General features: G+C 44.5%; 1 protein-coding gene across 2 annotated transcripts; it reads left to right on the forward strand.

The window, feature by feature from the left end:
• The first annotated feature begins 1,228 nt into the window (after positions 1-1,228).
• SALL1 (spalt like transcription factor 1) lies at positions 1,229-25,814 on the forward strand. 2 transcript variants are annotated; one of them, XM_087971470.1, is made up of 4 exons: positions 1,229-1,298; positions 3,109-3,201; positions 16,497-19,921; positions 24,299-25,814. In XM_087971470.1, exons 2-4 carry the CDS (start codon positions 3,126-3,128, stop codon positions 24,737-24,739), a joined length of 3,942 nt encoding a protein of 1,313 aa, XP_087827596.1. In that variant the 5' UTR covers positions 1,229-1,298; positions 3,109-3,125; the 3' UTR covers positions 24,740-25,814. The 2 variants fall into 2 exon arrangements, with proteins under 2 accessions (XP_087827596.1, XP_087827597.1); XM_087971471.1 differs by lacking the exons at positions 1,229-1,298; positions 3,109-3,201 and adding an exon at positions 3,689-4,584.
• Positions 25,815-27,548: the final 1,734 nt, after the last annotated feature.

The raw sequence follows: 27,548 nt of genomic DNA on the forward strand, positions 1-27,548 counted from the left end.
GGAAGGAAGGGAAGAGGAAAGGAGGAAGGGAAGAAGGGACAGTGGAAGGAAGGAAGGAAGGAAAGAGATAGGAGGGAAGGAAAGAGGAAGGAAAGAAAGAAGGGAGAGGGGAAGGATGGAAGGAAGAGAAAAGGAGAAAGGTAGAAAGGAAGAAGACAAGGACGACAGAAAAAAGGCTGGAAGGAAGGAGAAAGAAAAAAAGAAGCGCACAGCCAAAGAAAGCGCGTGAAAGTAAAAAGTGAAAGGAAGAGTGCAAAAGAGCCAAAGGAAGGACCACGCAAGGACCACAAGGCCCTGAATGAAAAGTGTCGCCTTAAGGCGGCTGTCGCCTCTCCCTCCAAACCCCGCCCACAGGCCCCAGGCCCCGCCTCCCCTGTCCCCAGGATTCGGCCCAGGAGACCAGCTCGCTCGCTTCCGCCACCCCACCCACCCACCCTCCTCCCGCCGCCTTCTCCAAGAGACTGATTCCCCCCACAGCCAACCGGAGCGGCCTCTGGGAGAAAGCCCGCCCACTCCCCGGCTCGCTCAGGGGCTAGGAAGGTGGTGGACAAGAAAAAAAAAAGAAAGACAGAAGGAAAGAAAGAGAAAGAAGGAAAGAAAGAAAGAAAGAAAAGAAAAGAAAGAAAGAAAGGAAAGAAAAGAAAGAAAGAAAGAAAGAAAGAAAGAAAGAAAGAAAGAAAGAAAGAAAGAAAGAAAGAAAGGAAAGGAAAGGAAAGGAAAGGAAAGGAAAGGAAAGGAAAGGAAAGAAAGAAAGAAAGAAAGAAAGAAAGAAAGAAAGAAAGAAAGAAAGAAAGAAAGAAAGAAAGAAAAGTTTTTAAGAATTGTCCCGGGGAGAGGGACCCTGGGGGGGAGAGAAAGGGAGAAAGGAGGGGCTTCCTATTTTCAGCCCCCTCCACTTCGGGGTTCCATGATGGATGGGTGGAGGCAGGGAGGGAGGAAGGAGGGGGAAGGGAGAATGATTGGGGGGTATTTCCACAGTCTTGGTTTGCCTCACCCTGGAAATGGGGAGAGGGCCCCGGTTGAGGGAGCCCCGCCCCTCCCCAGGGACTGCTCCCCCCCCCAGCTCTGGGCAGCCCCAAATGGGCGCGCAGCTGCTTTGCCCGGCCAGCCCCGCGAGCCAGGCGGTTGGTGCGCGGGGAGGCTGCCGTGGCAGCCGCGGCTGGTCGCGAAAAGTGAGGGGGGGCGGCGGCGGCGGCGGGGCGGGGGGAGGAAGAGAAAGTTTGCGAGTGACAGCCGCGGATCTTCCCCCAGCGTCCTGCGTGGGGGTCTCTGGCTAGCAAGGAAGGCGAGGCAGGCCGGTAAGGAGGACGAGTTTTCCCTCTTTCCTTCCAGTGGACGGTTCACCCCCACACACACACCCCCAAAAAGTCCAGTCCCAGCCCAAGTTTGGAGGTTCAGAAACTGCCACCCCACTGCTTCTCTCACCTCCCCTTCTTGCAGTTGGAGAAGGACCCTCCCTCCATCTCCCCATCTGCCCCCTTTTCCTCCCTCTACCCCCCCAAAAGTCCAGCCCCAGCCCAAGTTTGGAGGTTCAGAAACTGCCACCCCACTGCTTCTCTCACCTCCCCTTCTTGCAGTTGGAGAAGGACCCTCCATCTCTCCATCTGCCCCCTTTTCCTCCCCTCTACCCCCCCAAAAGTCCAGCCCCAGCCCAAGTTTGGAGGTTCAGAAACTGCCCCCTCACTGCTTCTCTCACCTCCCCTTCTTGCAGTTGGAGAAGGACCCTCCATCTCTCCATCTGCCCCCTTTTCCTCCTCCCTCTACCCCAAAAAAGTCCAGCCCCAGCCCAAGTTTGGAGGTTCAGAAACTGCCACCCCACTGCTTCTCTCACCTCCCCTTCTTGCAGCTGGAGAAGGACCCCTCCCTCCATCTCCCCATCTGCCCCCCCTTTTCCTCCCTCTACCCCCCAAAAAGTCCAGCCCCAGCCCAAGTTTGGAGGTTCAGAAACTGCCCCCCACTTCTCCTTCTCTCACCCCCTTTGCAGATAGAGAAGGACCCCTCCCTCCACCTCCCCATCTGCCCCCGAACAGGCCTGCCCCCTCTTCCCCAGCTGTGTGGGGCTGGGGTGCAAGGCATCCTCCTCCCTCCCAGCGGGGAGCATCTCCCGGCCAGATCCCGGGATCCCAGCTTGGGACGGAGCCCGGCTTTCTAGGAACTCCACTCCTCGAGTCTCCGGGGTGCCTTTGGCAAGCAAAGGGGGAGATGAAAGAGGAACGGGTCTGCCCCCTTCCCTCTCCTTCCCTTTCTCCTCCCCTCCCTCCCCTTCCCCAGGCCCGGCAATCCTGGCCGGGGTTGGAAAACGGGGCTCGCCCCCATCTTACCTACCCTACCCCGCAAAAAAGGGCTTCGAATTCGCAATTCGCTCCTGAACAAAACCCAAAGTCCCGGATCCCGGACTTTTAAAAACAAAACCAAACTCCAACTTGCCAAGAAAAAAGGAGGAAGAGAAGAAGAAAGCAATTTTTTTTTCATCTTCTCCCCTCCCTCCTCCAAAAAAGGACCCCAAAAAGTTGGGGACGGGGAGGGAGGGAGGGGGGAGGGAGGCGGGGGTCTCTTGCAGCTCATTCCTATAGTAACAGGCCCGGCGAGTTGCTCAGAAGGTTAAAAAAAAACAACCCAAAAAGCAAAACAACCGAAAAAAAAAAAAAAAAGCAAAACAAAACACACAACTGTATCCAAACAGCTTTTCTGGAAGGGAGGGTGGGAAGGAGAGAGAGAGAGAGAGAGAGAGAGGGAGGGGCGGGCGATGGGTCCTGCGTCCTGGGTCTCCTGATTGGGCGGCCGCCTGGGAGCGACAAGGGTCTCCGCCCAATCAGCGGCTAATTGATTAAGGCGAGCGGGTTTGAATAGAGCTGGCCCCGTGCCAATCGCCTTTTCAAAGCGTCCCCCTGTATGATTAATCGCGGTGCATTATTGATAATCACAATTATCGCAGGACACATGCGCGGTGCGCGGAGGATCGGGCAAGCCGGAGGAGGAGGAGGAGGAGGGAGGGGAAGAGCTAAGAGGAGGAGGAGGAGGAGGAGGAGGAGAGGGTGAGGGTGGGGGGCAGGCTGGATTTCCGTAATTTTGAGAAGATTTTTTTTCGTAATTTTTATTCGGCCCCAGCTGATGTTTGAGCCAGCATGTCGCGGAGGAAACAGGCGAAGCCGCAGCATTTCCAATCCGACCCCGAGCTGGCCTCGCAAGCTCCACGCAACGGTGAGGGGGCTTGGATCGGGGAGGGGAGGGGTGACCTGGCTGTGGGGGGGGGTCTCTCTTTTGGGGGGGGAGGCCAGAGAGAGAGAGAGAAAGAGAGAGAGAGAGAGAAAGAAAGAAAGAAAGAAAGAAAGAAAGAAAGAAAGAAAGAAAGAAAGAAAGAAAGAAAGAAAGAAAGAGAAAGACCTGCCCGGTTGCCTGGGAGGGTATTTTTTGTGGGTGGTGGGGGTCCTGCCCAAGGCATTGGTGGCCCCCTCCCCGAGGATCTCCGGTGAGAGATCTGCCTTACTTCCCAGAAGCCTGCGTCAGCTCCCCCCTCTCTTCGACCGCCCCCTCCCCTCCAAAAAAAAAATCGCTCTCAATTTGCCCAAAGAAACGCAAAGAAACTTACCTACCTTAAGGGGCTTAGAAGAGAAGGATGGAAAGGCGGCCCGGGAAGAGAGGGGGGAGGGAAGAAAATAAAAAGGGGGAGGGGGACAGCAAAACGAGGAGGAAAAATAAAAGGACGCTGGTTTTGTTTTCCCCGGGGGTGGGAAAGTGCAAGGACGCGTAAAAAGTTGGTCCCACTGGGGGGTTTGGATGCCTTCTCCTCTCGCGCGGTGGGATCCCGGCTAGGTTGGACCGTTTCTGGGCTCTCTTTCTCTGTGTCTCTTTCTTTCTTTGCCCCCCCCCCACACACACACTCCAGCCCTCCCCCACCCCATCGGTCTTGCTCGGACTGGATCCTTTGGCCGATCTGCCCAGCCGAGAACCGGATCTCTCACGATTTGGGCTCCCCTCTTTAAACACGCGGACCTACCACCGTGCGTACTCAAGTAACTCGAAAGCCGAGCTTGGAAAGTGGAGGCGGTGGGGGGGGGAGATAAAGAAGGTCTTTAGGGAAAAGGCGCTGCAGGACCCAGGTGGGGAGGGGGCTGATTCTCTGAATACCCCCCCCCCAATCAAAAAAAGAAGATCACTCCCAGGATTGTCCCTCCTTTCTTTGCAGGGACGGGGATGGCAGAAGAGACCCGGGCCTGACCCTCTGGCGAATAAAAAAACAAGATCTTTCTTCCCAAATTTACCGCCCCCTCCCCTTCTTTGCCTGCCTTCCCTCCTTTCCCTCGCCATCCTCTCCCCCCACCCCGCAAGGAAAAAAAAAACCGGTTGCAAAGGCTGCGCCGGAGCGATCCCAAGTCCCCCCTCTCCATCGGCCCCTTCCCTTAAATTTTAGCCAGGAAGAGGGGAAAGAAAAAAACACACACACACACTCCCAGCAAAACACCCACGGGTTTTTGGTGTTTTTTTTCCCGGCTGCGGCGCGTAAAATTATTTCGTTAGAGAGAGAGAGAGAGAGAGAAAGAGAGAGACGAGCGCGGCTTTTCTGCTCCCTCCCGGCGCAGATGGGTGAGTGCGATCCGTTCGCCGGCTTGTTCGGGCTTTGCGCGGCATCCACCGGCGCCGGAAAGTTTCCCAGCCGGCCAGCTCTCCTCCTTCCCACTGCCACCACCCCCCTCTCTCTTCCTCTCTATTCCTCTCCCTTTCTTTCTCTCTTTTTCTTTTTCTCCTTCCCTCTTTCTCCCTCACTCCTCTCTCTCCCTCTCTCAAACTTGCGCTCAATCCTCTTTGGAATCTGCTCTGAAAGGCACCGCGCGGAAAAGAAAAAAAAAGGGGGGGGGGGGACTCAGCCGCGCTTCGCGGGCACTCGGCGGCCGTGGGAATCTGAGCGCCGGAGAAAGTTGCGCGGGGAAAATCGGGGGGCGGGGGGGGGAGGGCAGGGAAAAGATTACTTGATTTGCTGGCAACCTGCCCTTGCTCCAGGAAAGTGGGCGTCGGGCGAGGTGGATTCCCCCCCTGTTGCGGATCGCCTTTACTTTTCTCGGGTGCCGAGAGCGCGTCGGCGTCGGATCGCGCGCGGATGGAAAGCGGGGCAGGAGGCTAAGCGAGCGAGGGGGCTTATTTCTGAGTGATGGGGCGGAGGAGAGGATGGGGAGAGGGATACAGCAGAAAAGGGGACAAGCTGGAACCGGGTGATTTTCTCCTTCTTTCTTCTTCTTTTTCTTCTTCTTCTTTTTCTTCTTCTTCTTTTTCTTCTTTTTCTTTTTCTCCTTCTTCTCCTTCTCCTTCTCCTCCTCCTCCTCCTCCTTCTCTTCTCCCTTCTTCTCCTTCTTCTCCTCCTTCTTCTCCTTCTTCTCCTTCTCCTCCTTCCTTCTTCTTCTCTTCATCTCTTCTATCCACGCCAATTTCACGGCCGGCTCCGAGAATCTGATCAGATTATTATTTTTTCCCCTCTGGAGAAGGAAAAGCGGAGGTGGCGGTGGGGAGATGATCTCGTTAGCTCCGAGGTTGACGCGCTGTTTGTTTGTTTGTTCCTTTCTCCGTTTGTTGGATATTCGGCTAATCCACACCCGTCGTTGGCGAAGCTTGCGAATAAACTTGGGTGGGTTAATATTGAAGAAGATTCGGAGGTGGGTTGGGGGCGAACCGAGCCTCCCAACTTGCTTCGGCTCCTTGGCAAGACGCAAGGTAGAAGAAAAGAAACGTAGAAAACAAAACCCGGCTTTTCAGAAACACTTTATTGTGTGTGTGTGTGCGGAGGAGAAGCGGATCGGGTGGATCTCCAGGCCACGCTTGGAAGTATCGGCGTGGGATCCTCTCTTTTTCCCTTTCTCTCCCTTTAAATCTTTTTTTTTTTTTTTGGCGGGGGGATTTTCTTCCACGGGCGTTCTCGCGTATCTAGGAATGCCTGCAAGTTTCTAAGGTGCAGGGGGAGAGTTGTATCTGCTTAGGCACACATACAAAGATTAAATTGTGTTTAAACTGGGATTAGCAGTTGGGGGTGGGAGGTGAAAAGAGAGGGGGGGAAAGAGAGAGGCCCGGGTGGAAATGATAATTTCTCTTGTTTGGGATGTCTCCTCCCAGGCCTTACTGGACCCACCAAGAAAGAAATGTGGCTTTAAAACTTCCTAGCATTTGTGCTAATACATTTGGAGGGATGCTGTTTTTCCTATTCATTCATCTATCTATCTATCTATCTATCTATCTATCTATCTATCTATCTATCTATCTATCTATCTATCTATCTATCTATCTATCTATCTATCTATCTATCTATCTATCTATCTACCTATCTACCGATCTACCTATCTACCTATCTATCTCACATATGCATACAAACATACATACACGGGCATAACTGTGATCATTTTCCTTTTGGGTCTCTTTTGTAAGGAGGGGAAAATGTTCCTTCCACTATCTGAAAATATATATATTGTGCCCCAAACTCTGCTTCTCTCCTCCACAGTACATGATAGGAACACACACACACACACACACACACATACACACACACACAAGCATTGTTGGTAAACAAGCTCTCCCAGCACCCAAACTTTTCAGCATCCTAGCCGGCCAGAAGTAGAAGAGGGGTGTGTGTGTGTGTGTGTGTGCCTATCCATTCCCCCATCTCACACACTGCCCCTCCACTGTATCCCTCCTTCCCTCCCTCGCTTATTCTTTTCATGAGGTTCAAGAGGTTTGAAAAAGGTTTTGAGAACTAACTCAGCCACTCAAAGATGCAAGCAAGCAAGTCAACTTTTTCTTCAAGAATTTTTTTTTAATTATCGACTTATTTCAATTTTTCTTTTTTCCCCCCTTTTTCTTTCTTTCTTTTTTTTTTTAAAAAAAAAGAGAGTTCTTTTCTATAACTTCTCAAATCCTTGGCAGACATTGTGTGAGGGTTTGGAGACATTTTTGAGCACTTTCTTTAAAAGAGGGGGATACCCCTTTAAGCTGGGCTAGAGGAAGTCTTCTCTGTGTTCACTGCTATGTTTGTCTCTAAGCCCAGGTGTAAATTTCAGCAGAATACTTGAAGTCCTGTTCCTTTGTTGAGGGAAGGTTTTCCAAAAGAACTTGTAACAAAAGAATTCTGTGATTTTCAAACTGAGTCAAACCTCTTCTTTTGAGGAAGATCTCGGTTCCATCCCTTTTCCACCCTGAATTTCTAAAGATATTTTTTTTCTTTTCTTTCTTTCTTTCTTTCTTTCTCCCTCTCATTCTATGTCTTTTTCTTTTTCTTTCTTTCTTTTCTTTCTTTCTTTCTCTTATTTCTCCCCCCCCTTCTGTTTAGGCCTTGGCAGGATCTTCCGTTTGTTAGCCATATCCCTCCCCCTTATAGTTTAATGTCTGGATCCAGGTTTGATATGAAGAAAAAGTAATTTTATCTCTCCAGGCTTTTCCTGTTCAGTGATGTGCTAAGAGGGGAGAAAAATCAGTTTTAGTCAAAACATATTGCTATGGAGGAAAATGACAATTCCGTTTTCTTAGTTGCTGGCTTGCTTCGATTAAATAATCCTTCCTTCCTTCCTTCCTTCCTTCCTTCCTTCCTTCCCTCCCTCCCTCCCTCCCTCCCTCCCTCCCTCTCTCTCAAAAGAGCAGGGAGTTGCAGAAATGTTTCCCTCCTTTTCTTCTTCTCCCAATAACTCTATTGCCAGCAGTACATCTAGCTTAGTACTGCCTTACATAGTTCGGCTAAGTTGCCTGCAGGCGATGCTTTGTAATAGTGTTAACAGGATTGTAATAATAGTATACAGTGGACGAACTTTAGTGAACGCCATCTGTCAAGGCAATTTGCCTTTGCGTTTCATCTATTTTTCAGGAACATGCATTTTTGGAAACTGTGTGTAGCCTACAGTCAGAGTATCAAAGTGAGATTAGGTGGGGGTAATTAAAAGCTGATCTTGATGGCTGTTGAAAAAAAAACACCAATATATTATTTATTACAAACAGAATGTCTCTTCATGTGATGATTTGGGGTTGTTGGTGTTGTTTTTTTTAGCAATCTCTGTTGTGAATCAGGTGTTTGAAAGTTTTTGGCCTGCATTGTCTTGTTCTTTTGTTTTTCTGCTAGTTTGAATTAAATGCTATTGCTCAGTTAACTATAATAACAGTTTGATCTGATCTTTTTCTCCCTATTTTTCCCCCCACCCCTTCATTTAGTAACACCTCTGGGGGGTAGAGGAGAATCAAACAGTTGAAATTTTAAAGCATATTCAACAAGTTAAATCTTGCTAATGGGAATACACACAGCATTCTGCTGTGTTACTTTAAAAAAAAAATTAAGATTATTTCATCATTACTTTCCTGCAAGGTTCAATGGAATAGAACTTACTACTGACTCAAATATGCAAACTCATAGAGTAATTCTGTAACTTATTGGGATTTCAGCTTCTTTTTGAGCTGTGCTTTTTCTTTTTTCCTGCAGTTTCTTAAAAGTGTGTGCTACAAAAATATGTTTTCTTGCAGAATTATTCTACAAGGTTGGGAGAAAGCACACCTATCTGGGGTGTGCTGTCTTTACACAATCTCATCTTGTTCTAGGCAAAATATTAGAAATGGTTATGATTTAATATTTTAATCTCCTTTCTTTTATCTGTGCAAGTCCTGCCCAAGTTATAACTGCTTTTAGTGTGAGCTTTGTAATCATAACTTTTTTAAAGGCTTAAAAAAAGCCTTTTATGATTAGATATTTATGATTAGATATTCTTCCAAAGATGGTTGCTGCAATTAGTTGACATTTTCCATTCTTCAGTCAGAAACTTCTAAAGCAACTTGGTTTGATATGCCAGGATTAACTTGTTTAATGGCCCTTTGTGTTTCTGCTTAGAGGTAAATAATTTTTAAATGGCTGGGCTTTTTTTAAAAAAAAAAAAGTTTTTCAATGGGGAAAGCTTGTCTCCATTTCAGTTAAAAAGTTCTATGTGAAAAAAAAAAGTGCTTGACATTCTCAAAACATCCAAACATCCCTTACTGTTAGGCGGTTTGTCCTCTGCAAACTTCATTTAATTTTCGGCCGATTATCTCAAAGGGGCTATTTCACAAACAGATCCTCTTTCTCTAGCTTCCCTCCCTGGTTCCTCCCACCAGCCCCAATCTTCCACCATATTTACACTTCTGGCTGTTTTGTTTGATAAGTTCTTCTTCAAAAAAAGAAAATGTGTCCCGGTACATGTAGAAAAAACGTTGGTTTTTTTTATCAGAGCAGCAAATCCGGCCGACCAAAGGTGGAGAAAAGGAAGAAGCAAATGGAAATGGGGGGATGGGGGGATTGAAAAAAAAAGGGGGGGAGAGAGAGAAGAGAGAAGGAGAGGGAGACAGAGAGAGAGAGAAAGAGAGAAGGAGAGATAGAGAGAGAAGGAGAGGGAGACACACACAGAGAGAGGGCAAAAAGTGTGCGTCAAGAAAACCAGTCTAGGGATTGGACAACCTGGCTTTTTCCAAGTCTTGTGAATTTTTTGGTAAAAACCACCACTTGGATTCTGGAACTGGGCTGGATTGAGGAAAAGAGGGAAAAACTTGCCAAGGAAAACCCGACCAACTGGAGCTAGAGAGAAGTGAAGAGTTCAGATGTTTTAACCTTTGCCAGCTTCCTTCCCAGCCAAAGGTGACAAAGTTCAGATGACAATGCCGCCAGTTCAATCTCTCAGCTGGTGACCTCCAAAGAGACTTTTGCCAGTCACTTAGCAGGAAGTAGGTAGTTGATTTTAGCTTCGCCTTATCAGCTCCGGCTTCTTTGACTAACTCTCATTCCCTTGTTACGCCTCTGGATATCGGAACCCCCAAAGAGAAGATTGACAGGCGATTGTAGCGGCTCCATTTTTTTTTTATTTTTTTGGCACCTTTCTACCACCAGATGAGTAGGATCCGGTTTCTTGCTCCTTTGCCAATGTTTACGGAGCTGAAGTTGAGATATATTAGGTCGATCAACTGGCCCTCCATCCACTCCGATTTATTTTGGGCCTGCCACGATTAAACTCTTCCCAAGTTTGATGGAGGGGGGGAGGGGGAAGAAAAACTGTTGCAAGTGAACCCCACCACCTAGTATTCGTTTTTTCTCCCCTTCATTCTGAAGAATGAATCCATTCTTTCTCGGGTTTTTTTTTAGAAAAATAATCGCTAGTCTGGTCTGTTACTTCGTTTTGCAACTGAAATGCATTTGTTGTTATTTTTGTTAATGGGCCATAGTCTTTGCGTATTCAATCTCCAGTGGAACCAACTTTTTCTGAGAGGGTTTAAAAAAAGAACACATATATAATGATATATGTATAAAACAGGAGTTGGGGCATGAATTCGTATTATATATATGTATGTACGAACATATGTATGTATGTTTGTATGTGTATAAAATCCATGCCCCAACTCCTCTCCCTGGTTTTAATGCAAACAATTGACAGGAGCATGTCAAAACTCAGGAAAAGTCCCTTTTTAATCATGTCTTTTGGAAGTATTATAAACCATGTTGAAATCTGATTTCATTTCCAGCAGAAGTGCAAGTGGGAATTGTAAAGATTGAGTTGGAAGAGGGGTGTGTGTGTTGTGTGTGTTTGTGTACATTAGAGAAGAGGGGTGCCTGGCCTAAAACCTTAACCTCATTTTCTCTTGGTGAATATAAAAATCTATTCTCGGTAATGTGGAGGAATGAACTTCAAAGGCTGTTATTCAGGAAGCTTGGAAACTTTTAAAGAGCTGCCTGAAGACACCTTGATGGGGGCGTTTATTATTCCTTTTCCAAAATGGTGCAAGATAATTTTATATTTGCGTTTCTGTGGTCGGGCCTATGTCTCCAAAAGTCATGCAGAACCCCTCGTTTCCATGAGGCCAATACCGAAATAGTTTTTTGAGTTGGCAGCAGAGTTCTCACCATTTTTAAGAGAGACCAACAGATTGGAAATCCTGCAGCTGATTTGGGAATAGGGGCCTTTGCCAGCATAAAGTTTCTTGGATAATTTGCAGGGTTTGTGTGTTTTTTAAAGAGAACAAGATTGTAGTCTTACCTTTCTTATTATTTTGTTTGGCTTGGATGGATTGGTGCGTTTTCTGTTTCAAACGTGTGGATTGAAAATTCATTTAAACTTTTCTATCATAAGAGACACAAGAACATGGAAATCTCACTGTCAGGTGACGAGGCTCCATTGTTTGGGATAACTATGTCTCCAGTTGCTACGATTAATATATATATATATATATATATATATATATATATATATATATATATATATATATATATATATATATATATATATATATATATATATATTTCCCCCTTAGAATGGCTTTTTTTTAAAAAGGCAGCAGGAGGAGGAGGAGGAGAGAGAGAGAGAGAGTTTATGCATCACACCATTCCCAAGGCCCTAAACCACCTTCTATGCAAATTGCACCCAAGAAGCATCTCTAAACTTTAAAAATTGATTTTGAACAAGGGTTGAAGCTAGTGAGAATTTCCTGGTTTCTATCAAAACTAGAAGTGTGGCTAGATGTTATTAAAAATGTATCTTCATATTTTTTAAAAAATATATTTTTATTTTGAACATTGGGAAATGTAAAGTTTGTGAGATTTAATTTGGGGGGAAAAGTCCTTTCAGGTATTCTTTTGGGGAAAATTTTTGCAGGAATTTAAAAAAAAGAAAAGAAAACTTGGTTGTTGTTGTTTTTTTTATACAAAATATATACACCATATTTTCCTAAAAGCAATAGCATTCCCTTTTCCAAAATAAATGAAATGTCTAATGTTAGCATGTGGGTCATAGTTTCTGACTATTAGAGAAAGTATGGACAATTCTAGAAAAACTGCACACATTCTCTGTTTGATATTTGAGCCTTTTTACTTGTTTTCTAGTAAAAGAGAGAAAAATGTTGGTAGGGTAAAATATAGAACAGTGTCTTTTTGCAAATTAGGCAGATAAGGCAGCCTTATAAAGGTGAAGAGGAGGATTTAAGACACGTTTTGATATTTTTTTTAGCACAGGCGTGCTATAGATTGGAAGCAAATCCATTGTTCTGCATATAATTCATCAGTTGCTTTTTTTGATTTTCCTCACTAGTTAGTTAGTTTCTGAATCTGTCATTATTTGTCTAAGCACAGCTGACCAAGCAAAACCATGTTTTAAAGTGGGCTTTATGTTTTGATAAATGTGATCTGGTTGAAAAAGTATTTTTCGACTGAATGCCGAGCTTAATAGAACATGCTGACATAATAGTTTTAATGCATTTTGTTCAAAATGTGTGAATAAACAGAATGGCTTTTGTTGCTTTATAATTGGCTGGAAACGTAGAGGGAAGCCTCACCATTAGATATGGAAATGGGAGAAGAGAAGAGAAAAATGTTTTTCACCTGACAGTATTCAGAATGGGTTCCTCTTGGTTTTTGAAATGAGCATCTGAAAGGGATAGAAGCATTTAAGATTAGTTGTCAAAAAATACCGTGCTTTTAAATTGAGTGTGTGTTGTGTTGTGTGCGCGCACACAGGCATATACGCAAAAGTATACGTTGTGTTAGGCAATAAAATAAGCACAACAGTATATACAAATTGTTGCATTTAATATTTGACGTCTTCTTGCCAAAAGTCCTAAAATTCTAATCACGTACGTCTGCTAAGAGACGAGATGGTCAAATGTTCCTAGGTTAAATAGATTCCTAGTTACTAACTTCAACACACAACTTTTTTTTGCCACCCCCCTCTGTTTTCAAAACTCTGGAGACAGGGTATAAACTTAAAACAAAAGTATCCATCTGGCACCAATGTCACAAACTCTACGGCCTTTAAAAGAAAACAGAATCGAACGCGGTTTTTTCTTTTTTTTTCTTTTTCTTTCTTTCTTTTTTGATAAGCCCAACAACGACTTGTTTTGAACTTGGATTGGTTTTAACTTATCAAAGAAAAGGGGGGGGGGATTTTATATTATCTCCCTTTTTTTGTCTTCTCCATCCTCAGAACTTTTTAATGTTTCTCTCCCGGCCCCTCCCTTCGAAGATTTAATTTGGAAGTCATGGAAACTACCTATTATCTGATTTTAGTGTCGCAGGAGAAGTGGGGAGGGAGGTAATCCTTGAATTAAATGGGCTTTCCCCCCCCCCTCCCTGCCTTTCTAAGTTGACCACACACAATCTGTACAAGAGAATTTTTTGTCCTCATGCTGTGAGAACAATAGGGAACCATCCTTCTTTTCAATAAGATCAGGGAGTTTGAAGGCAGAGGAAGAATTTTTCTTTCTTTTTCTTTTTTTGGAGGAGGGGGATAACGTTTAATTTACAAATGGATCTTCTTGGCGATAAGAAAAAAAGCAGCAACTGGTTGATAACAAACCTCAAATGAAAGGGACTTTCCCCACCCCCTCCCTTACTAATGAAAGGTTTCAGAGCTATCGCTTAAACCATCGGGAGAAGAGTTAAAAAGCAAAGAGTTTTGATAGCGTTGCACAGACAAGGAAAAAGATTGCATGGCATTATCAACCTGAGCCATCCAAATTGATTTCTTCTTGCATGGCAACATTTTCCCTGAGCTGCTCATCTTCTCCCTTTCTTTTTTAACCCATTTGCTGCTCTTCGCTCTCCCCTCCCTTCTCTTGTCCAGAAATGTCATATTTTTAATGCTGTTTTTTAAAATAGATAGGAAGCTCTAATCTAATCTAATCTAATCTGCCTGGTAGTAAAATTGCAAGGGCTTCGCTGGTGCTGTCTATTCTCAGTGGGGCTACCCTACATTGTACCATGGTATATGTGAGGTTAGGAGGAGCATGATTTTTTTTAAAAAAATGGCATTGGAAGCGAATCTTATTGATGAAGAAGGAACTGGTTGGCAAGCGATGCAGTGGTTCAGTAGGCCGTCCGTAGTTCTTAGAGGTTCAGGAGGGCTTGTTTGGAGAAAGGCCTTTTTGTAAGCTAAAGCTAACCATATGTTTAAGCACCTGTGGAGCCAGGCCAAATGTGTTTATCAGAAAAGAAATTGCATTGCATAGAAAGTCTGTTTTGGGGCTTTGCTGAGCAACAATAAAGCTCAAAGAACACTGCGATCTTCAGCTAAGTATCATGAGAAAGATTAAGCAACAAACGCTTGATTGTGAAAACACGGATATTATTCTTTGACAGGCCATCTCTCTCTCTCTCTCTCTCTCTCTCTCTCTTCTCTCTCTCTCTCTCTCTCTTCTTTTTTTTTCTCTTGCTCGGTTCCTATTCCATAAAGCTCCTAGAAATAACAGAATGAACAAATGGAAAACAAGAAGTTTTGTGGGAAAAGAAACAGTTTGTGTGTTCCTGAAGAGCTCAAAAGATTGTTTTGTTTGTGAGCTTGTGTGTTCCTGAAGAGCTCAAAAGATTGTTTTTTGTTTTTGTTTTTTTGCGTGGACAACCTGAACCTCTGGTGACATGTGCTTTTTTCCCCCTCCTCTTGAGTTCCCCATCCCAACCCGTTCACTTTTATCAATAACTGATGGATGACAGATTAATTTCAGGGATTAGGGTGACTGCCCAAGAGATTTTTGAAGCAGCCACAGATGAACAAAGTTGAAGGAAACTTAAAGGAGTCAACAGATGGTTGGTTTTCCATTGGATGGATCACTAGGTGATAAACAGAACAAAATGGACAGAACAATTAATTTCTTGTTGTGGAGTGTGCCCCATGTGTTCAAGTCATGCTATTTTATATTACCATGGATTATTTGAAGGACCCATAATCTTGAACACGAATGTCAATTTAAAGATCTACTTGTACAATCTTAAAACTCAGCCATGGAGGATGTTTGTGACGTTATATTTGTTCTCATCCCACCTTGTGTGCATCTTGGGGGTCCAGTCTTGATTTTATTCTGGGCCACTAAAATGTCTTTAAAAAAAGAAATGGAAACTGTAAGATCTACAGGTTTTCTTGCCAACTTTTAGCAAGTCGTGTCATCCAAAGGCAAGCTGTGGCTTAAGGGAAGAAGATCCTTCCTAGATGAAAATGTGAGCATGGTACATAAACACCTTAATCTGATTGCATCAGATTCCTGAAATGTCCCCTTTTTCTGTCTATCATTTCATGGAGAGTAACTTAAGGAGTTTATATTGTGTTTGTCACAAAGAAAACTGATTTCTGATGTTCGACTTAAGCATTGGAACATTATCCTTCAGACTTCACATTTCTCCAAATTGTGACACAGTACATTTTCCACCCAGGAAGTGCCCAAAAGATTTAAACTCTCTATTCCTGCAGAACTGGGATGGTTTGTGCAAATACATATGGGATTGTATTCTATTCCTAGTTGTATTGCAATTGTATCTCAATTCCTAGTTAAAAGAGCCCAAAAGTTCCATGTTCTATTTTTCTGTGCTTATGTTTCTGAAATTGTGGCAAGAAGATAGGCATTTCTTTGTAGAAAAATTATAATAATTATCGTATGTTGTTGTGCTGAATAGAGCTAGTGGAACACCTATATCACATGTTATATGGTCATCATGCTTGCACCAGCCATGGGCACAGATCTATGAATGCCACAATTTTTGTTGTGAACTCCTTTTCCCATTATGAAATTGAACATTTAAGGATCATTTTAGAAAGCTAAAACCCATCCTATCCTACAGATCAGAGGTCTCCAACCATGGCAACTTTAAGCCTAGTGGACTTCAACTCCCAGAATTCTGGGAGTTGAAGTCCACTAGGCTTAAAGTTGCCAAGGTTGAAGATCCCTGCTACAGATTCACCCTAGCAACTTTTTTAAAAAAAGGCAATGGCAGACTGGGGTACCCTTAAGTGACGTGGAAAGAAAATGCTATAACTCGGTAGCAGTCCCTTGTTAAAAAGGAAAATCTTGGCAAAAATGGAGGGCATGAAACTTTAAATAACAACACATTAATTCAGTGGTAGGCTGACCGGCCAAGAGATATTTGAACAGCCAAAGATGAACCAGCTTGAAGGGAACTTTAGATTCAAATGGGTTGGTTGAGTTGAGATGGTTGAGTTTTCCAACATTTTTTTTCCCAAAAAGGAGTTTTCCAAAGGGAGAACTTTTTAGGAACGAGATGAGCTCCATGTCTCCTCTGGTTGACTTATTTTATCCTTGTAACCTATTTATGTTTCTGTACAATTGTTAATTTTGTTTCTTCTTCTTCTTCTTCTTCTTCTTCTTCTTCTTCTTCTTCTTCTTCTTCTTCTTCTTCTTCTTCTTCTTCTTCTTCTTCTTCTTCCTCTTCCTCTTCCTCTTCCTCTTCCTCTTCCTCTTCCTCTTCCTCCTCCTCCTCCTCCTCCTCCTCCTCCTCCTCCTCCTCCTCCTCCTCCTCCTCCTCCTCCTCCTCCTCTTCTTCTTCTTCTTCTTCTTCTTCTTCTTCTTCTTCTTCTTCTTCTTCTTCTTCTTCTTCTTCTTCTTCTTCTTCTTCTTCTTCTTCTTCTTCTTCTTCTTCTCTCTCTCTCTATCTATCTATCTATCTATCTATCTATCTATCTATCTATCTATCTATCTATCTATCTATCTATCTATCTATCTTCCCCTCCCTTGCCTTGGATCTGTAGGAGACACACAGAAGAGTCAACCCAACCGGACCCCCAAGACAAAGGATGCCCACGTCTGTGGCAGATGTTGCGCCGAGTTCTTTGAACTACCGGACCTGCTACAGCACAAGAAGACCTGTACTAAAAATCAACTGGTTTTAATTGTGAATGAAAGCTCTGTATCTCCTTCGGAAGCCTTCCCTCCTAGCCCTCCTAAAGATAATCCCGATGAACGGAAGAACAAGACAGATCATAACGTGGATCAAGTTGAAGGCAGCAACATTCCCGAGCGAGACGGCAAACTTGACAAGGAAGGAACCATGGATACAGAATCTTCTTCCGGTGTTAGCAAAAGCACTAGCAGTACTTCCCAAACCGTCGACAGTACTATTGCAAGCAGTAACTGCTCCACCAAGGGTACCTCAGCTCTTACAACCTCTCTACCTCAACTGGGAGATCTGACCATGCTGGGCAATTTCTCCATGATCAATAGCAACGTCATCATTGAGAACCTTCAGAGCACGAAAGTAGCGGTGGCCCAGTTCTCTCAGGAAGCGCGCTGCAATGGCACCTCAACTCACAAGTTGGCCGTCCCTGCCCTCATGGAGCAACTATTGGCTTTGCAACAGCAGCAGATCCATCAGCTGCAACTGATTGAACAAATTCGCCACCAAATATTACTGCTGGCTTCCCAGAACACAGACTTGCCAACGACGTCTCCGAACCCATCACAGAGTACAGTACGAGCATCAGCCAACCCCTTGTCAACATTAAGTTCCCATTTATCCCAACAGCTGGCTGCAGCAGCTGGATTGGCACAAAGCCTCGCTAGTCAATCTGCCAGCATTGGTGGTATGAAACTTCTGTCTCCTCTACAGCTACCTCAGAGCAATTCTGGCAACACTATGATTCCATCCAGTAGCGGCTTATCTCCAAGTATTAGCCTAGCTACCGCAGCGATTACTACGTTATCTTCTGACAAAGTGACTACGAACACTGGTGTTCCACCGCTTGGCAACCCGGCAGGGACCGTGTCGTCATCGCCAGCTTTTGCAATAAGCAGTTTATTAAGCCCTGTATCAAATCCTCTTCTACCTCAACCCACTCTTAGTAACTCTGTGTTCCCCAATCCTTTATCCAATCTCGGAACAACCACAGAGGACTTAAACCCATTGTCTGCTTTGGCCCAGCAGAGGAAAAACAAGCCGCCCAATCTAGCCGCTTTTGAAACAAAAACTAATTCGGATGAAGCCTTCTTCAAGCATAAGTGCAGGTTCTGTGCGAAGGTTTTTGGGAGCGACAGTGCCTTGCAGATCCATTTACGTTCTCATACTGGGGAGAGGCCCTTCAAATGCAACATCTGTGGGAACCGGTTTTCCACCAAGGGGAATTTAAAAGTCCACTTCCAACGGCATAAAGAAAAATACCCTCACATTCAAATGAACCCATACCCGGTGCCAGAGCATTTAGACAACATTCCCACAAGTACGGGGATCCCTTATGGGATGTCCATACCACCAGAGAAACCGGTCAGCAGTTGGTTGGACAACAAGCCAGTGTTATCCACTTTGACCCCATCTGTTGGCCTGCCACTTCCACCCACAATTCCAAGTTTGACACCTTTTATCAAAATGGAGGAGCCTCAGCCCATTCCTATCAGTCACCCTTCATCTAGTCCTCCATCTTCTGTTAAAAGCGACTCTGGCTCCATTGATCCTGCGGGGAAGAACTCTAATGGGCATCTGGCAGAAGGGGAAATGGGTGCTTTGCTGTCCTCCGGCAACAAACCAGAAGAAAGCATGCCCAGTGTTTCTTCTAGTGTGAACCACTCTATAACCTCCCCAGCAGCAGAATCAGATTCCAGCAACGTGGTTGCTTTTACCAGTCCTCTGATGCCTCTCATGTCCGACCAGTTTAAGGCCAAGTTTCCATTTGGAGGGCTGCTGGATGGAACGCCAGCCTCGGAGACCTCAAAGCTACAGCAACTTGTAGAAAATATTGACAAAAAGGCCAGCGATCCCAACGAGTGTCTCATATGCCATCGAGTGCTCAGTTGCCAGAGTGCTCTGAAAATGCACTACCGCACGCATACTGGTGAAAGGCCCTTCAAGTGCAAGATCTGTGGCCGGGCCTTCACTACGAAAGGCAATCTAAAGACCCATTATAGTGTCCATCGTGCCATGCCACCCTTAAGAGTGCAACATTCCTGCCCCATCTGCCAGAAAAAGTTCACTAATGCAGTTGTGTTGCAGCAGCACATCAGGATGCATATGGGGGGCCAGATTCCTAACACACCAGTGGCGGAAAACTATCCCGAGTCCATGGAATCTGACACGGGCTCGTTTGATGAGAAGACCTTTGATGATCTGGATGCATTCTCTGATGAGAACATGGAAGACTGTCCTGATAGTAGCGTACCAGACACCCCTAAATCTGCTGATGCATCTCAAGATAGTTTATCATCCTCCCCATTGCCACCAGAAATATCAAGTATTGCTGCTTTAGAAAACCAGATGAAGATGATCAATGCAGGGCTGGCTGAACAGCTACAAGCGAGCTTAAAATCTGTGGAAAATGGGTCGGTCGAAGGGGACATTATGACAAACGATTCTTCATCGGTGGGTGGTGATATGGAAAGTCAAAGTGCTGGAAGTCCTGCCATTTCAGAGTCTACCTCTTCCATGCAGGCCTTATCCCCATCCAACAGCACAATGGATTTCTACAAATCACCGGGCATCGAAGACAAACCACTACGGACTTTACCGAATGACTTTGCCAATGGTTGGCCTGTCGCCTTTGCCAATGGCGGTGCTTTGGACTTGACCTCGGGCCACCCAGAAAAAATGGTGAAGGAAGAACCGCTGGGCATGTTGTTTCCTTTCCGCGACAGAGGCAAACTTAAGAACACGGCGTGCGACATTTGTGGCAAAACATTTGCTTGTCAGAGTGCCTTGGACATTCATTACAGAAGTCATACCAAAGAGAGACCGTTTATTTGCACAGTCTGCAATCGTGGCTTTTCCACAAAGGGTAATTTGAAGCAGCACATGTTGACACATCAGATGCGAGATCTACCATCACAGCTCTTTGAACCCAACTCAAACCTTGGCCCAGCTCAGAACTCTTCCTCCTCCATCGTACCTGCAAACTCTCTCTCGTCCCTGATAAAGGCCGAGGTCAACGGTTTTGTACATGGCTCTCCTCAGGACCACAAAGAGACACTGCCCAGCTTGCTTCCTTCAGGACCTTTGCTGCCTTCGGCGACATCACCGGTCTTACTTCCAACTCTGCCTCGGAGGACGCCCAAGCAGCACTTCTGCAACGCGTGTGGAAAGACCTTCTCATCTTCCAGTGCTTTGCAGATCCACGAAAGGACCCACACAGGGGAGAAGCCTTTCGCCTGCACAATTTGTGGAAGAGCTTTCACCACCAAGGGCAACCTTAAGGTACTCTCCTTCCCTCCATCTTACAACGCTCTGGTTTTCTTTTTTCTTTAGCTGCCCACTTGTGTCACATCCCCCCAACAGGGATCATATTTTGCACTAAGCCATAATGGGGTTGATTTGGTATTCGGCATCCCTTCTTGGGTGGATCTAGCCCCACTGTCTTTTGCAAACCGTGGTGTTATGGCTCAGTGTGTGTGTGGTGTGGACCTAAGGCAGGGGTTCCCAAATTGGAGTTGGCTGGAGAATTCTGGGAGTTGAAGTCCACAAGTCTTAAAGTTCTCAAATTTGGAGACCTCTGACCTAAAGGAATCCTGGGTGAACAAACCATGTCTTAACATGATGCGTTCACTGGGTCAGCATGAGTGGTATGTGGGATCTGGGCTGTTGATTTAGCTCAGTGCTTTTTGCATGATAAATAGGACTTCTGTACAGGTAGTAGTCGACTTACAATATTTCATTTAGTGACCATTCAAAGTTACAACAGCACTGAAAAAGTGACTTAAGACCATTTTTCACACTTACAACCATTGCTGCTTACCCCATGGTTTATGTGATCAAAATTCAGACGCTGGACAACTGACTCATATTTATGACTGTTGCAGTGTCCCGGGTTCATGTGATCTCCTTTCACGACCTTTGGACAAGCAAAAGCAATGGGGAAGCCAGATTCACTCAACAACCATATTACTAACTTAACAACTACAGCGCTTCATTTAACAGCTGTGGCAAGAAAGGTCTTAAAATGAAGCAAAACTAGCTTTGTAAATGTCTCGTTTAGCAATATTAAATTTTGGGCTCAGTTGTGGTCATAAGTCGAGCACTGCCTATATAACCGGTAGGGTTTTCAAGTGATTTGTGAATGGCTGCATCCATGCGTTCTGAAACCATGGTCCAAATGGGAACAGTGATAGCACGTTCTGATGGGTGTATATCTTTCATGCTTTTGTTTTTTATGCAGTCATAAAATTGCAGCCAGAAATCATATTTAGCACATAACCCTTAGATTGCCAATCCTGGAATAAGAGTATAATGTTTTAAAAATAGAGGAACAGGTTCTTTTTTTTAGGTGTAAATAGATTAAAGGATTTAACAGGGTAGGGTTTGAGTTATGACCATTTTGCCCATCACGGTCAAAACGCATGAGTTTTGAATAATAATTCAAAATAATTCAGTAATAATTTTGAAACCTTTTTTGTAGCAGTTGTTAAATGAATCCACAGTGGTTAAGTGAACCTCTAGTTCAGTACGGGTGGGGTTTTGCTGCAAACTGGAAGTACGGTAAATACCAGTGTTTGGCAAAACCATCCAAAAATACCGTCACGAGACTGCAAACAGCCATAAATACACCCCAGATGATGAACATTTGAAGCGGGGGCGGGCCCACAGATGGGGGAAGGGGACTTTGGACTATTGGAACATCAAACCTGGGGTCATAAATACCCCCTGTCCCCCCATAGGTCCATCAGAACTTCGAACAGTCATTAAGCGGCCAGACGTAAATAAAAACTACTTTTATGTCAGTGGTGAAATGCTACCGGTTTGGCCTGGTTTGACTGAACCGGTAGTAAAAAAAAAAAAAAAGCCCCAACGATCAGCTGAGAGGAGAAACAAGAGAAAAATGCAGGATTTGTCCCTCACAAGTGCGCACTCACTGAAGTAGTAGGGAAACTGGTAGAATCCCACCACTGCTTTACATGTGTTTGTATGTCTGTGTATGTGTGAAGAGGTCATGTGTTTACTATCCTTGTGACTTCATAATACAGAAATGACGTGGTTTTTTTTTATTTTTTGAAAAACCGTGGGAGGAGAAGGATTAACATATTTGTAAGTGTTGATGGACCAGGGATTGATTGGTTTTCTCTAAATCCTTTTTTTTTTATAATCCTTCTGCATACCTTTCCTGGTGGTGACTTCTTTTGTAACTCCTTCCTTACACTTTTCGTCTGTATTTTAAACACTGTTTTTCGCAATTCTGAACTTGCACAAGTGTTAAAACAGAGAGAGACACGTCCATTCTCTGGCAGACCCAAATTCTGCTTCACAAGATAGAAATTCAAAATGTAGAGATACCTGTGAGATGCAGCTTAAGATTCCAGATTTTATCACTGATAATTTGAAAGGCTGGGAAAGCAATTTTTAAATGGAGTTTTGTTCTCCTGTCCACCCCATTGCTTGGCTGAGCATTCCTCCAGAAATGGTTGCAAAAAAAATATGAAATTAAAACATACCAGTGTCCAGGATCATTTTCATGTCAAATGGTCATATTAAAACTGGATAGAATTTTAAACACTGTTACGACTCCACTTTGAATTTTATGTGAGATGAGCAGCAAACAAAGAAATACAGTTAGTCCTCGACTTACAACAGTTTTTAGTGACCATTCAAAAATTCGAATGCTGGACAACTGGTTCATATTTATGGCCATTGCTGTGTCCCAAGGTCATGTGGTCCACCTTTTCGTGTCCTACTGACAAGCAAATTTAATGGGGAAACAAGGTCATAAAATGGGGCAGAACTCACTTAACAAATGTCTCACTTGGGCTCCATTGTGGTCGTAAGTCAGGGACTACCTGTTTTTCAATCTGTGAAGCCTTGACCTTCTTCTAAATTGGATTCTGGCCTCATTCATTAATACAGCATGGTACTTCAAGGTCATCTCAGGTCATTTTTTTCTCCAACATGAAACTAACTCAAGGCAGTAATACCTTGTGAAATTTACTCGGGTCCTCCTCAATCATGGACCAAATCCCAAACTTGTTTCTTTTTTTAGCAAAGTCATTCTGTGGTGTGGATCTTCAGATCCACTTAGATCTGCCTAGGATAGAAAAATAAGACATGATGATAAGAGACTCACCCAGTCAAAGCCAGAGATAAGAATCCTGCTGTTCTGTTGATTTGAGCTAAAGTTTCCTCAAACTCTAGTTGTTGAGTAGAGTAGAATAAGAATAGAATAAGAATGGGACAGGACAGGACAGAATAGCAGAGTTGGAATGGACCTTTGAGGTCTTCTAGTCCAACCCCCTGCTCAGGTAGGAAACCCTATACCAATTCAGACAAGTGGTTGTCCAATCTCTTCTTTAAAACCTCCAGTGTTGGAGCACCCACAACTTCTAGAGGCAAGTTGTTCTACTGATTAATTATTTTAACTGTCAGGTGATGTTGATAGATAATGTTCTTTATTCCCACCTTAGACCAAAGTTGATTATCCAGATGTTGCTCATTTGTCCCTCCCAGCTGCTGTAGGACAACCAATAGTGAAGAACATTTTCAGTTGTAAATCATCTACATCTGGAGGAATAACATCCTCATGTTGGAGGCCAAACCATTTGGTGAATGGTTGAGGGTGTTAGATACATCTAGTTCATCGAGGAGAAGACTTGAGGATGACAGGATAGTGATTTTCCAGTTCTTGAGAGACTTGTCAAAGAGAAAAGAGGATTGACTTAGTCTCTAAAACAGTGATCCCCAACCTTTTTGACGCCGTGGCCCGGTACCGGCATCAGCTGGGTGCCGCGGCCCGGTACCGGCATCAACTGGGCGCCGCCATCTTTTTTTGACGAAAAAGTGCTTCCGGTGACCTCACCGGAAGCACTTTTTCGTCAAAAAAGATGGCGGCGCCAGCGCTTCCGGTGAGCTTTTTCGGGTAGAAATGGCTTTCTACCCGGAAAAGCTCACCGGAAGCGCTGGCGCCGCCATCTTTTTTTGATGAAAAAGTGCTTCCGGTGAGCTTTCTACCCGGAAAAGCTCACCGGAAGCACTTTTTTACCAAAAAAAGATGGCGGCGCCCAGCAACCAGCGGCCCGGTAAGACTTGTTCCGCGGCCCGGTACCGGTCCATGGACCGGCGGTTGGGGACCCCTGCTCTAAAGCATCTCAAGGAAGGACAAGGAATAATGGGTGGGAGCTTGTTAAAGAGACACCCCACCTGGAACTAACTCCTGACGGTGAGAACAATCAATCAATGGAATAGGCTGCCTCCTGGGAGTTGTGGTTCTCCATCACTGGAGGTTTTCAAAAATAGACTGGACAACCATTTGGCCAGGATGGTATGAGTCTCCCTGCAGTGAGCAGGAGATTAGACTGAGGTCCCTTCCAACTCTGTGATCCTATGTTATATGTTCTATGCTTAGCTTAAGGCCATGGATCTCCACACTTGACAACTTTAAGATTTGTGGATTTCAATTCCCAGAATTCCTCATCCCATGGGTTTCAGTTCCCTAGAATTCCATGCTGGCTGAAGAATTCTGGGAGTTGAAGTTCACAAATCGCCAAGTTTGGAGACCCTTAGGCTTAGACAATAAGACTCAAGAGAGAGGCTACTGCACTCAAGAGTACCTTGACCTACCTCACTGCCGCTGCTAACCCATGTCTCTTTCAGGTGCACATGGGAACGCACATGTGGAACAGCACACCCGCCAGGCGAGGCAGACGGCTCTCCGTGGACGGGCCCATGACTTTCCTCGGAAGCAACCCTGTCAAATTTCCAGACATGTTTCCAAAAGATTTGGCCGCGAGGTCGGGAAACGGTGACACTTCCAGCTTCTGGAATCAATATGCTGCAGCCCTCTCCAATGGTTTGGCCATGAAGACCAACGAGATCTCAGTCATCCAGAATGGGGGGATCGCCCCCGTTCCCGGGAGCCTGGGCAATGGCAGCAGCTCCCCCATTAGCGGTTTGACCGGCAGCCTGGAGAAATTCCAGGATTCGGAACCTAACGCGCCTCTAGCTGGCCTGGAGAAGATGGCAGGCAGCGAAAACGGGACCAGCTTCCGGCTCACCCGCTTTGTGGAGGACAGCAAAGAGATTGTAACGAGTTAGGACAAAAGGTGGCAGATACTTTTGTGCAGTTTGTTGCAATTGAAAGTGGGTTGGGGAGGGGGTTGTGTTGCGGGTTTTTCCCCCTCCCCTCCGTTTGTTCGTTTTTGTTTGTTTTGGCAAATCCACGACACAGAAACATTAAAGACACATCCTTTTTCTACCCGTTGGACATCTAGAGTTCTAAAAACAGCTTATTTATTAGTGATAATAACTTTTTTTGTTTGTTTGTTTGTTCATGGCTTTGCAGGGATATGCAAGCGTTAAAAGTTCTGTAAGTTGAAGTAAATACTAATTAACTAGAGTGCTGTAACATTTATGGCAACCCAAGTCTGTTTTGGCCAGACGATCTCCGGTCTGGTTTTTTAATTTATCTCTCTCCTTCCAGTTTTAACCTAAACGTTTTGGTGGTTGTGCGGTGCCTCCAGCCCCTTCCGCCACACTTCACCCCTCTCCTGCGCGTGTAAACACAAAACAAACGTATGTACCTGTGTGCCCTTCCATCCTGATTGAAACTTTTCTTGGCAAAGAGGTTGCTTTAATTGCACAACCAGCTCTGCGCCCAGGATTAAAAACGGACCACGCTAAAAAAAAAAAAAAAAAGTCGAAGGATACCCATTCCTTCATCGTGGGCTCAATTTGATTTTCGTTGGTTTGGTTGGCAATTTATTTTACTCGACACATTAAATTGGCTACGATTACGATTATGATTAGGTAGATTTCTTTTGTCCCCTTTTAGAAATGGTCCTTTTTTTTGTATTGTGCTTTTTTACTGGAGTCGTCTTAGATGTCCGTTTGTTTCTGTACAGTAAACAAGCACGAGATGATTAGCGAAAACCCCACAGTGTTGTTTTGCTAGTTCGAAACCCTCTGCCTTGTAGGTATATTATTAAAAAAAAAAAAAGTACTGGACTTTTGTGCTGCTAAGATTATCTTAAACTACACCTTCCATGGACAACTTAAGATGCTCTTGTACATACAGTGAGAAATATCAAGATCATTAAAAAAAATGTACATATCTTCTCAGCGAAATCAACGTCTTGACTAAGGGAATAACTGCAGTGTTGTTTATTTTGTATTGGGTATGACAGGAAAACAAAACAAAACAAAACAGAACAAAAATATCTTTGGACTGTTATATGCACTTTCTTGGAAAGCCTGAAAAGAAATAAGTCCAGTTACTTTATCCTTTAATACTTACTAACAGCAGAGAGAGACTGTAATTTTCTGCCAGTAATCAAATACATTTTTTTTCCTCTCCAACAGATGAAAACTGGATTGTGTGTGTCTGTTTTAACGAAGATGATTTCTTCCAGAATATGTGGGGCCTTTTAGGGGAATGGGCCAGTTAAAAAGATGGGAAGGGGGACATGGAAAAGTGCTGAACAGGAGGGGGATAAAGAGTGGAACTACAGCTCCTATCAGCCCCGGCAAGCAGGGCACGATGGGAAGAACAAGCATGGATTTTCAAGTCAGGAATCTAGTCTGTTGGTGCCAAACCCATGCCACCGTAGTCCTTCGTTAGGTCTGTTACGTTAAAAAATGGCGGCTTTTCACAGTCACTCCTATTTTATCGTTATCATTTTGTTCAACGGGGGGTCTTCCGCTGATGGTGAGGAGACATTTAAGTGGCCAAGCTTGGGATATTCTGTGGGAGGACAATACCATGCCTAGGGGAACTTTGAAAAAGGCAACATGGCGCTTGCATGTTGAGACACATTTGTGAAATATGGCAGGGTTTTGCTAGCCTTCTCTGCTGTTCGGACATTTTCTGTGGATATAGGATAGTCCTCGATGTACGAGCACAATTGAGCCCAGACTTTATGTTGCCAAGTGAAACATTTGCTACGTGAGCTCCGTCCCATTTTACGAACTTTCTTGCCACATTGGTTAAGTGAATCACTGTAAGTTGTTACATGAGTCACACAATTGTTAAGTGAATCCAGCTTCCCCATGGGCTTAACTTGTCAGAAGATCTCAAGAGACGATCTCATGACCCCGGGACACTGCAACCATCATATATGTGAACCAGTTGTCCATCATCCGAATTTTGATCGCACAATCACAGGTATGCTGCAATGGTCGTAAGTGTGGAAAGCGGTCTGTCAGCTTTGGAAGTCATACTAAGACCAGATGCTCCCACCCTGCCCCATTCTTGAGCCTGGGAAAGTGGGAGGGGCGAATTTCTTGGAGTGTATGTAGTTAGACATAATAACATCCTTTTTCTAATTCAAGGTCATGTTATTTCTGCACCTGGGTGAGGGGAAGTCTCAAGTTGGGACGGATGGTGATTGGGGCATGTGATGTGATGATGATGGGTGCAGGGGATGGATTTGTAGTTTTTACTTATTGCAAGGAAGCCCAGAACTTTCAGATTTGGGATTCCCCAGTTTGTGCCAGTTTACTATCCAATTAAAAGAGAACTTTTGCGAAGATGCCTGTCTCGGAGTTATTGGGTAGAGTGGAGATTTTCTGGAATGCTGACACAGTTCTAAGTTACATTTTTCAGTGCTGCTGTAACTTTGAATGGTCACTAAATCAACTCTTGTAAGTCAAAGACAGCCTGTACTGAAGAGGTATTTTGCTTTTGTTTTAAATATATATATATATAAACCCTTGGCATGAAATCAACCTCAGGGCTTCAATGACTACAAGGAGTCTTTGACTTACAACTATTTATTTAATGACAGTTCGAAGTTATGACAGAATTGCAAAAAGTAACTTAGACTGTTTTTCATACTTATGACCATTGCAGCATCCCTATGGTCACATTATCAAAATTCAGATGTTTGGTGGCTGACTCATATTTATG

The sequence above is a fragment of the Notechis scutatus genome, chromosome 9, assembly GCF_049901735.1.
Source record: "Notechis scutatus isolate UNSWTSFEM ecotype Mainland chromosome 9, rNotScu1.2, whole genome shotgun sequence".
Taxonomy (NCBI): domain Eukaryota; kingdom Metazoa; phylum Chordata; class Lepidosauria; order Squamata; family Elapidae; genus Notechis; species Notechis scutatus.

What these genes read in the sequence shown, in the direction of transcription:
- SALL1 (XM_087971470.1), top strand. Translation starts at nt 3,126, where the DNA reads ATGTCGCGGAGGAAACAGGCGAAGCCGCAGCATTTCCAATCCGACCCC. An exon ending in CTCGCAAGCTCCACGCAACG is followed by an intron (nt 3,202 to 16,496) that starts GTGAGGGGGCTT and finishes TTGGATCTGTAG; the next exon opens with GAGACACACAGAAGAGTCAA. An exon ending in CCACCAAGGGCAACCTTAAG is followed by an intron (nt 19,922 to 24,298) that starts GTACTCTCCTTC and finishes TGTCTCTTTCAG; the next exon opens with GTGCACATGGGAACGCACAT.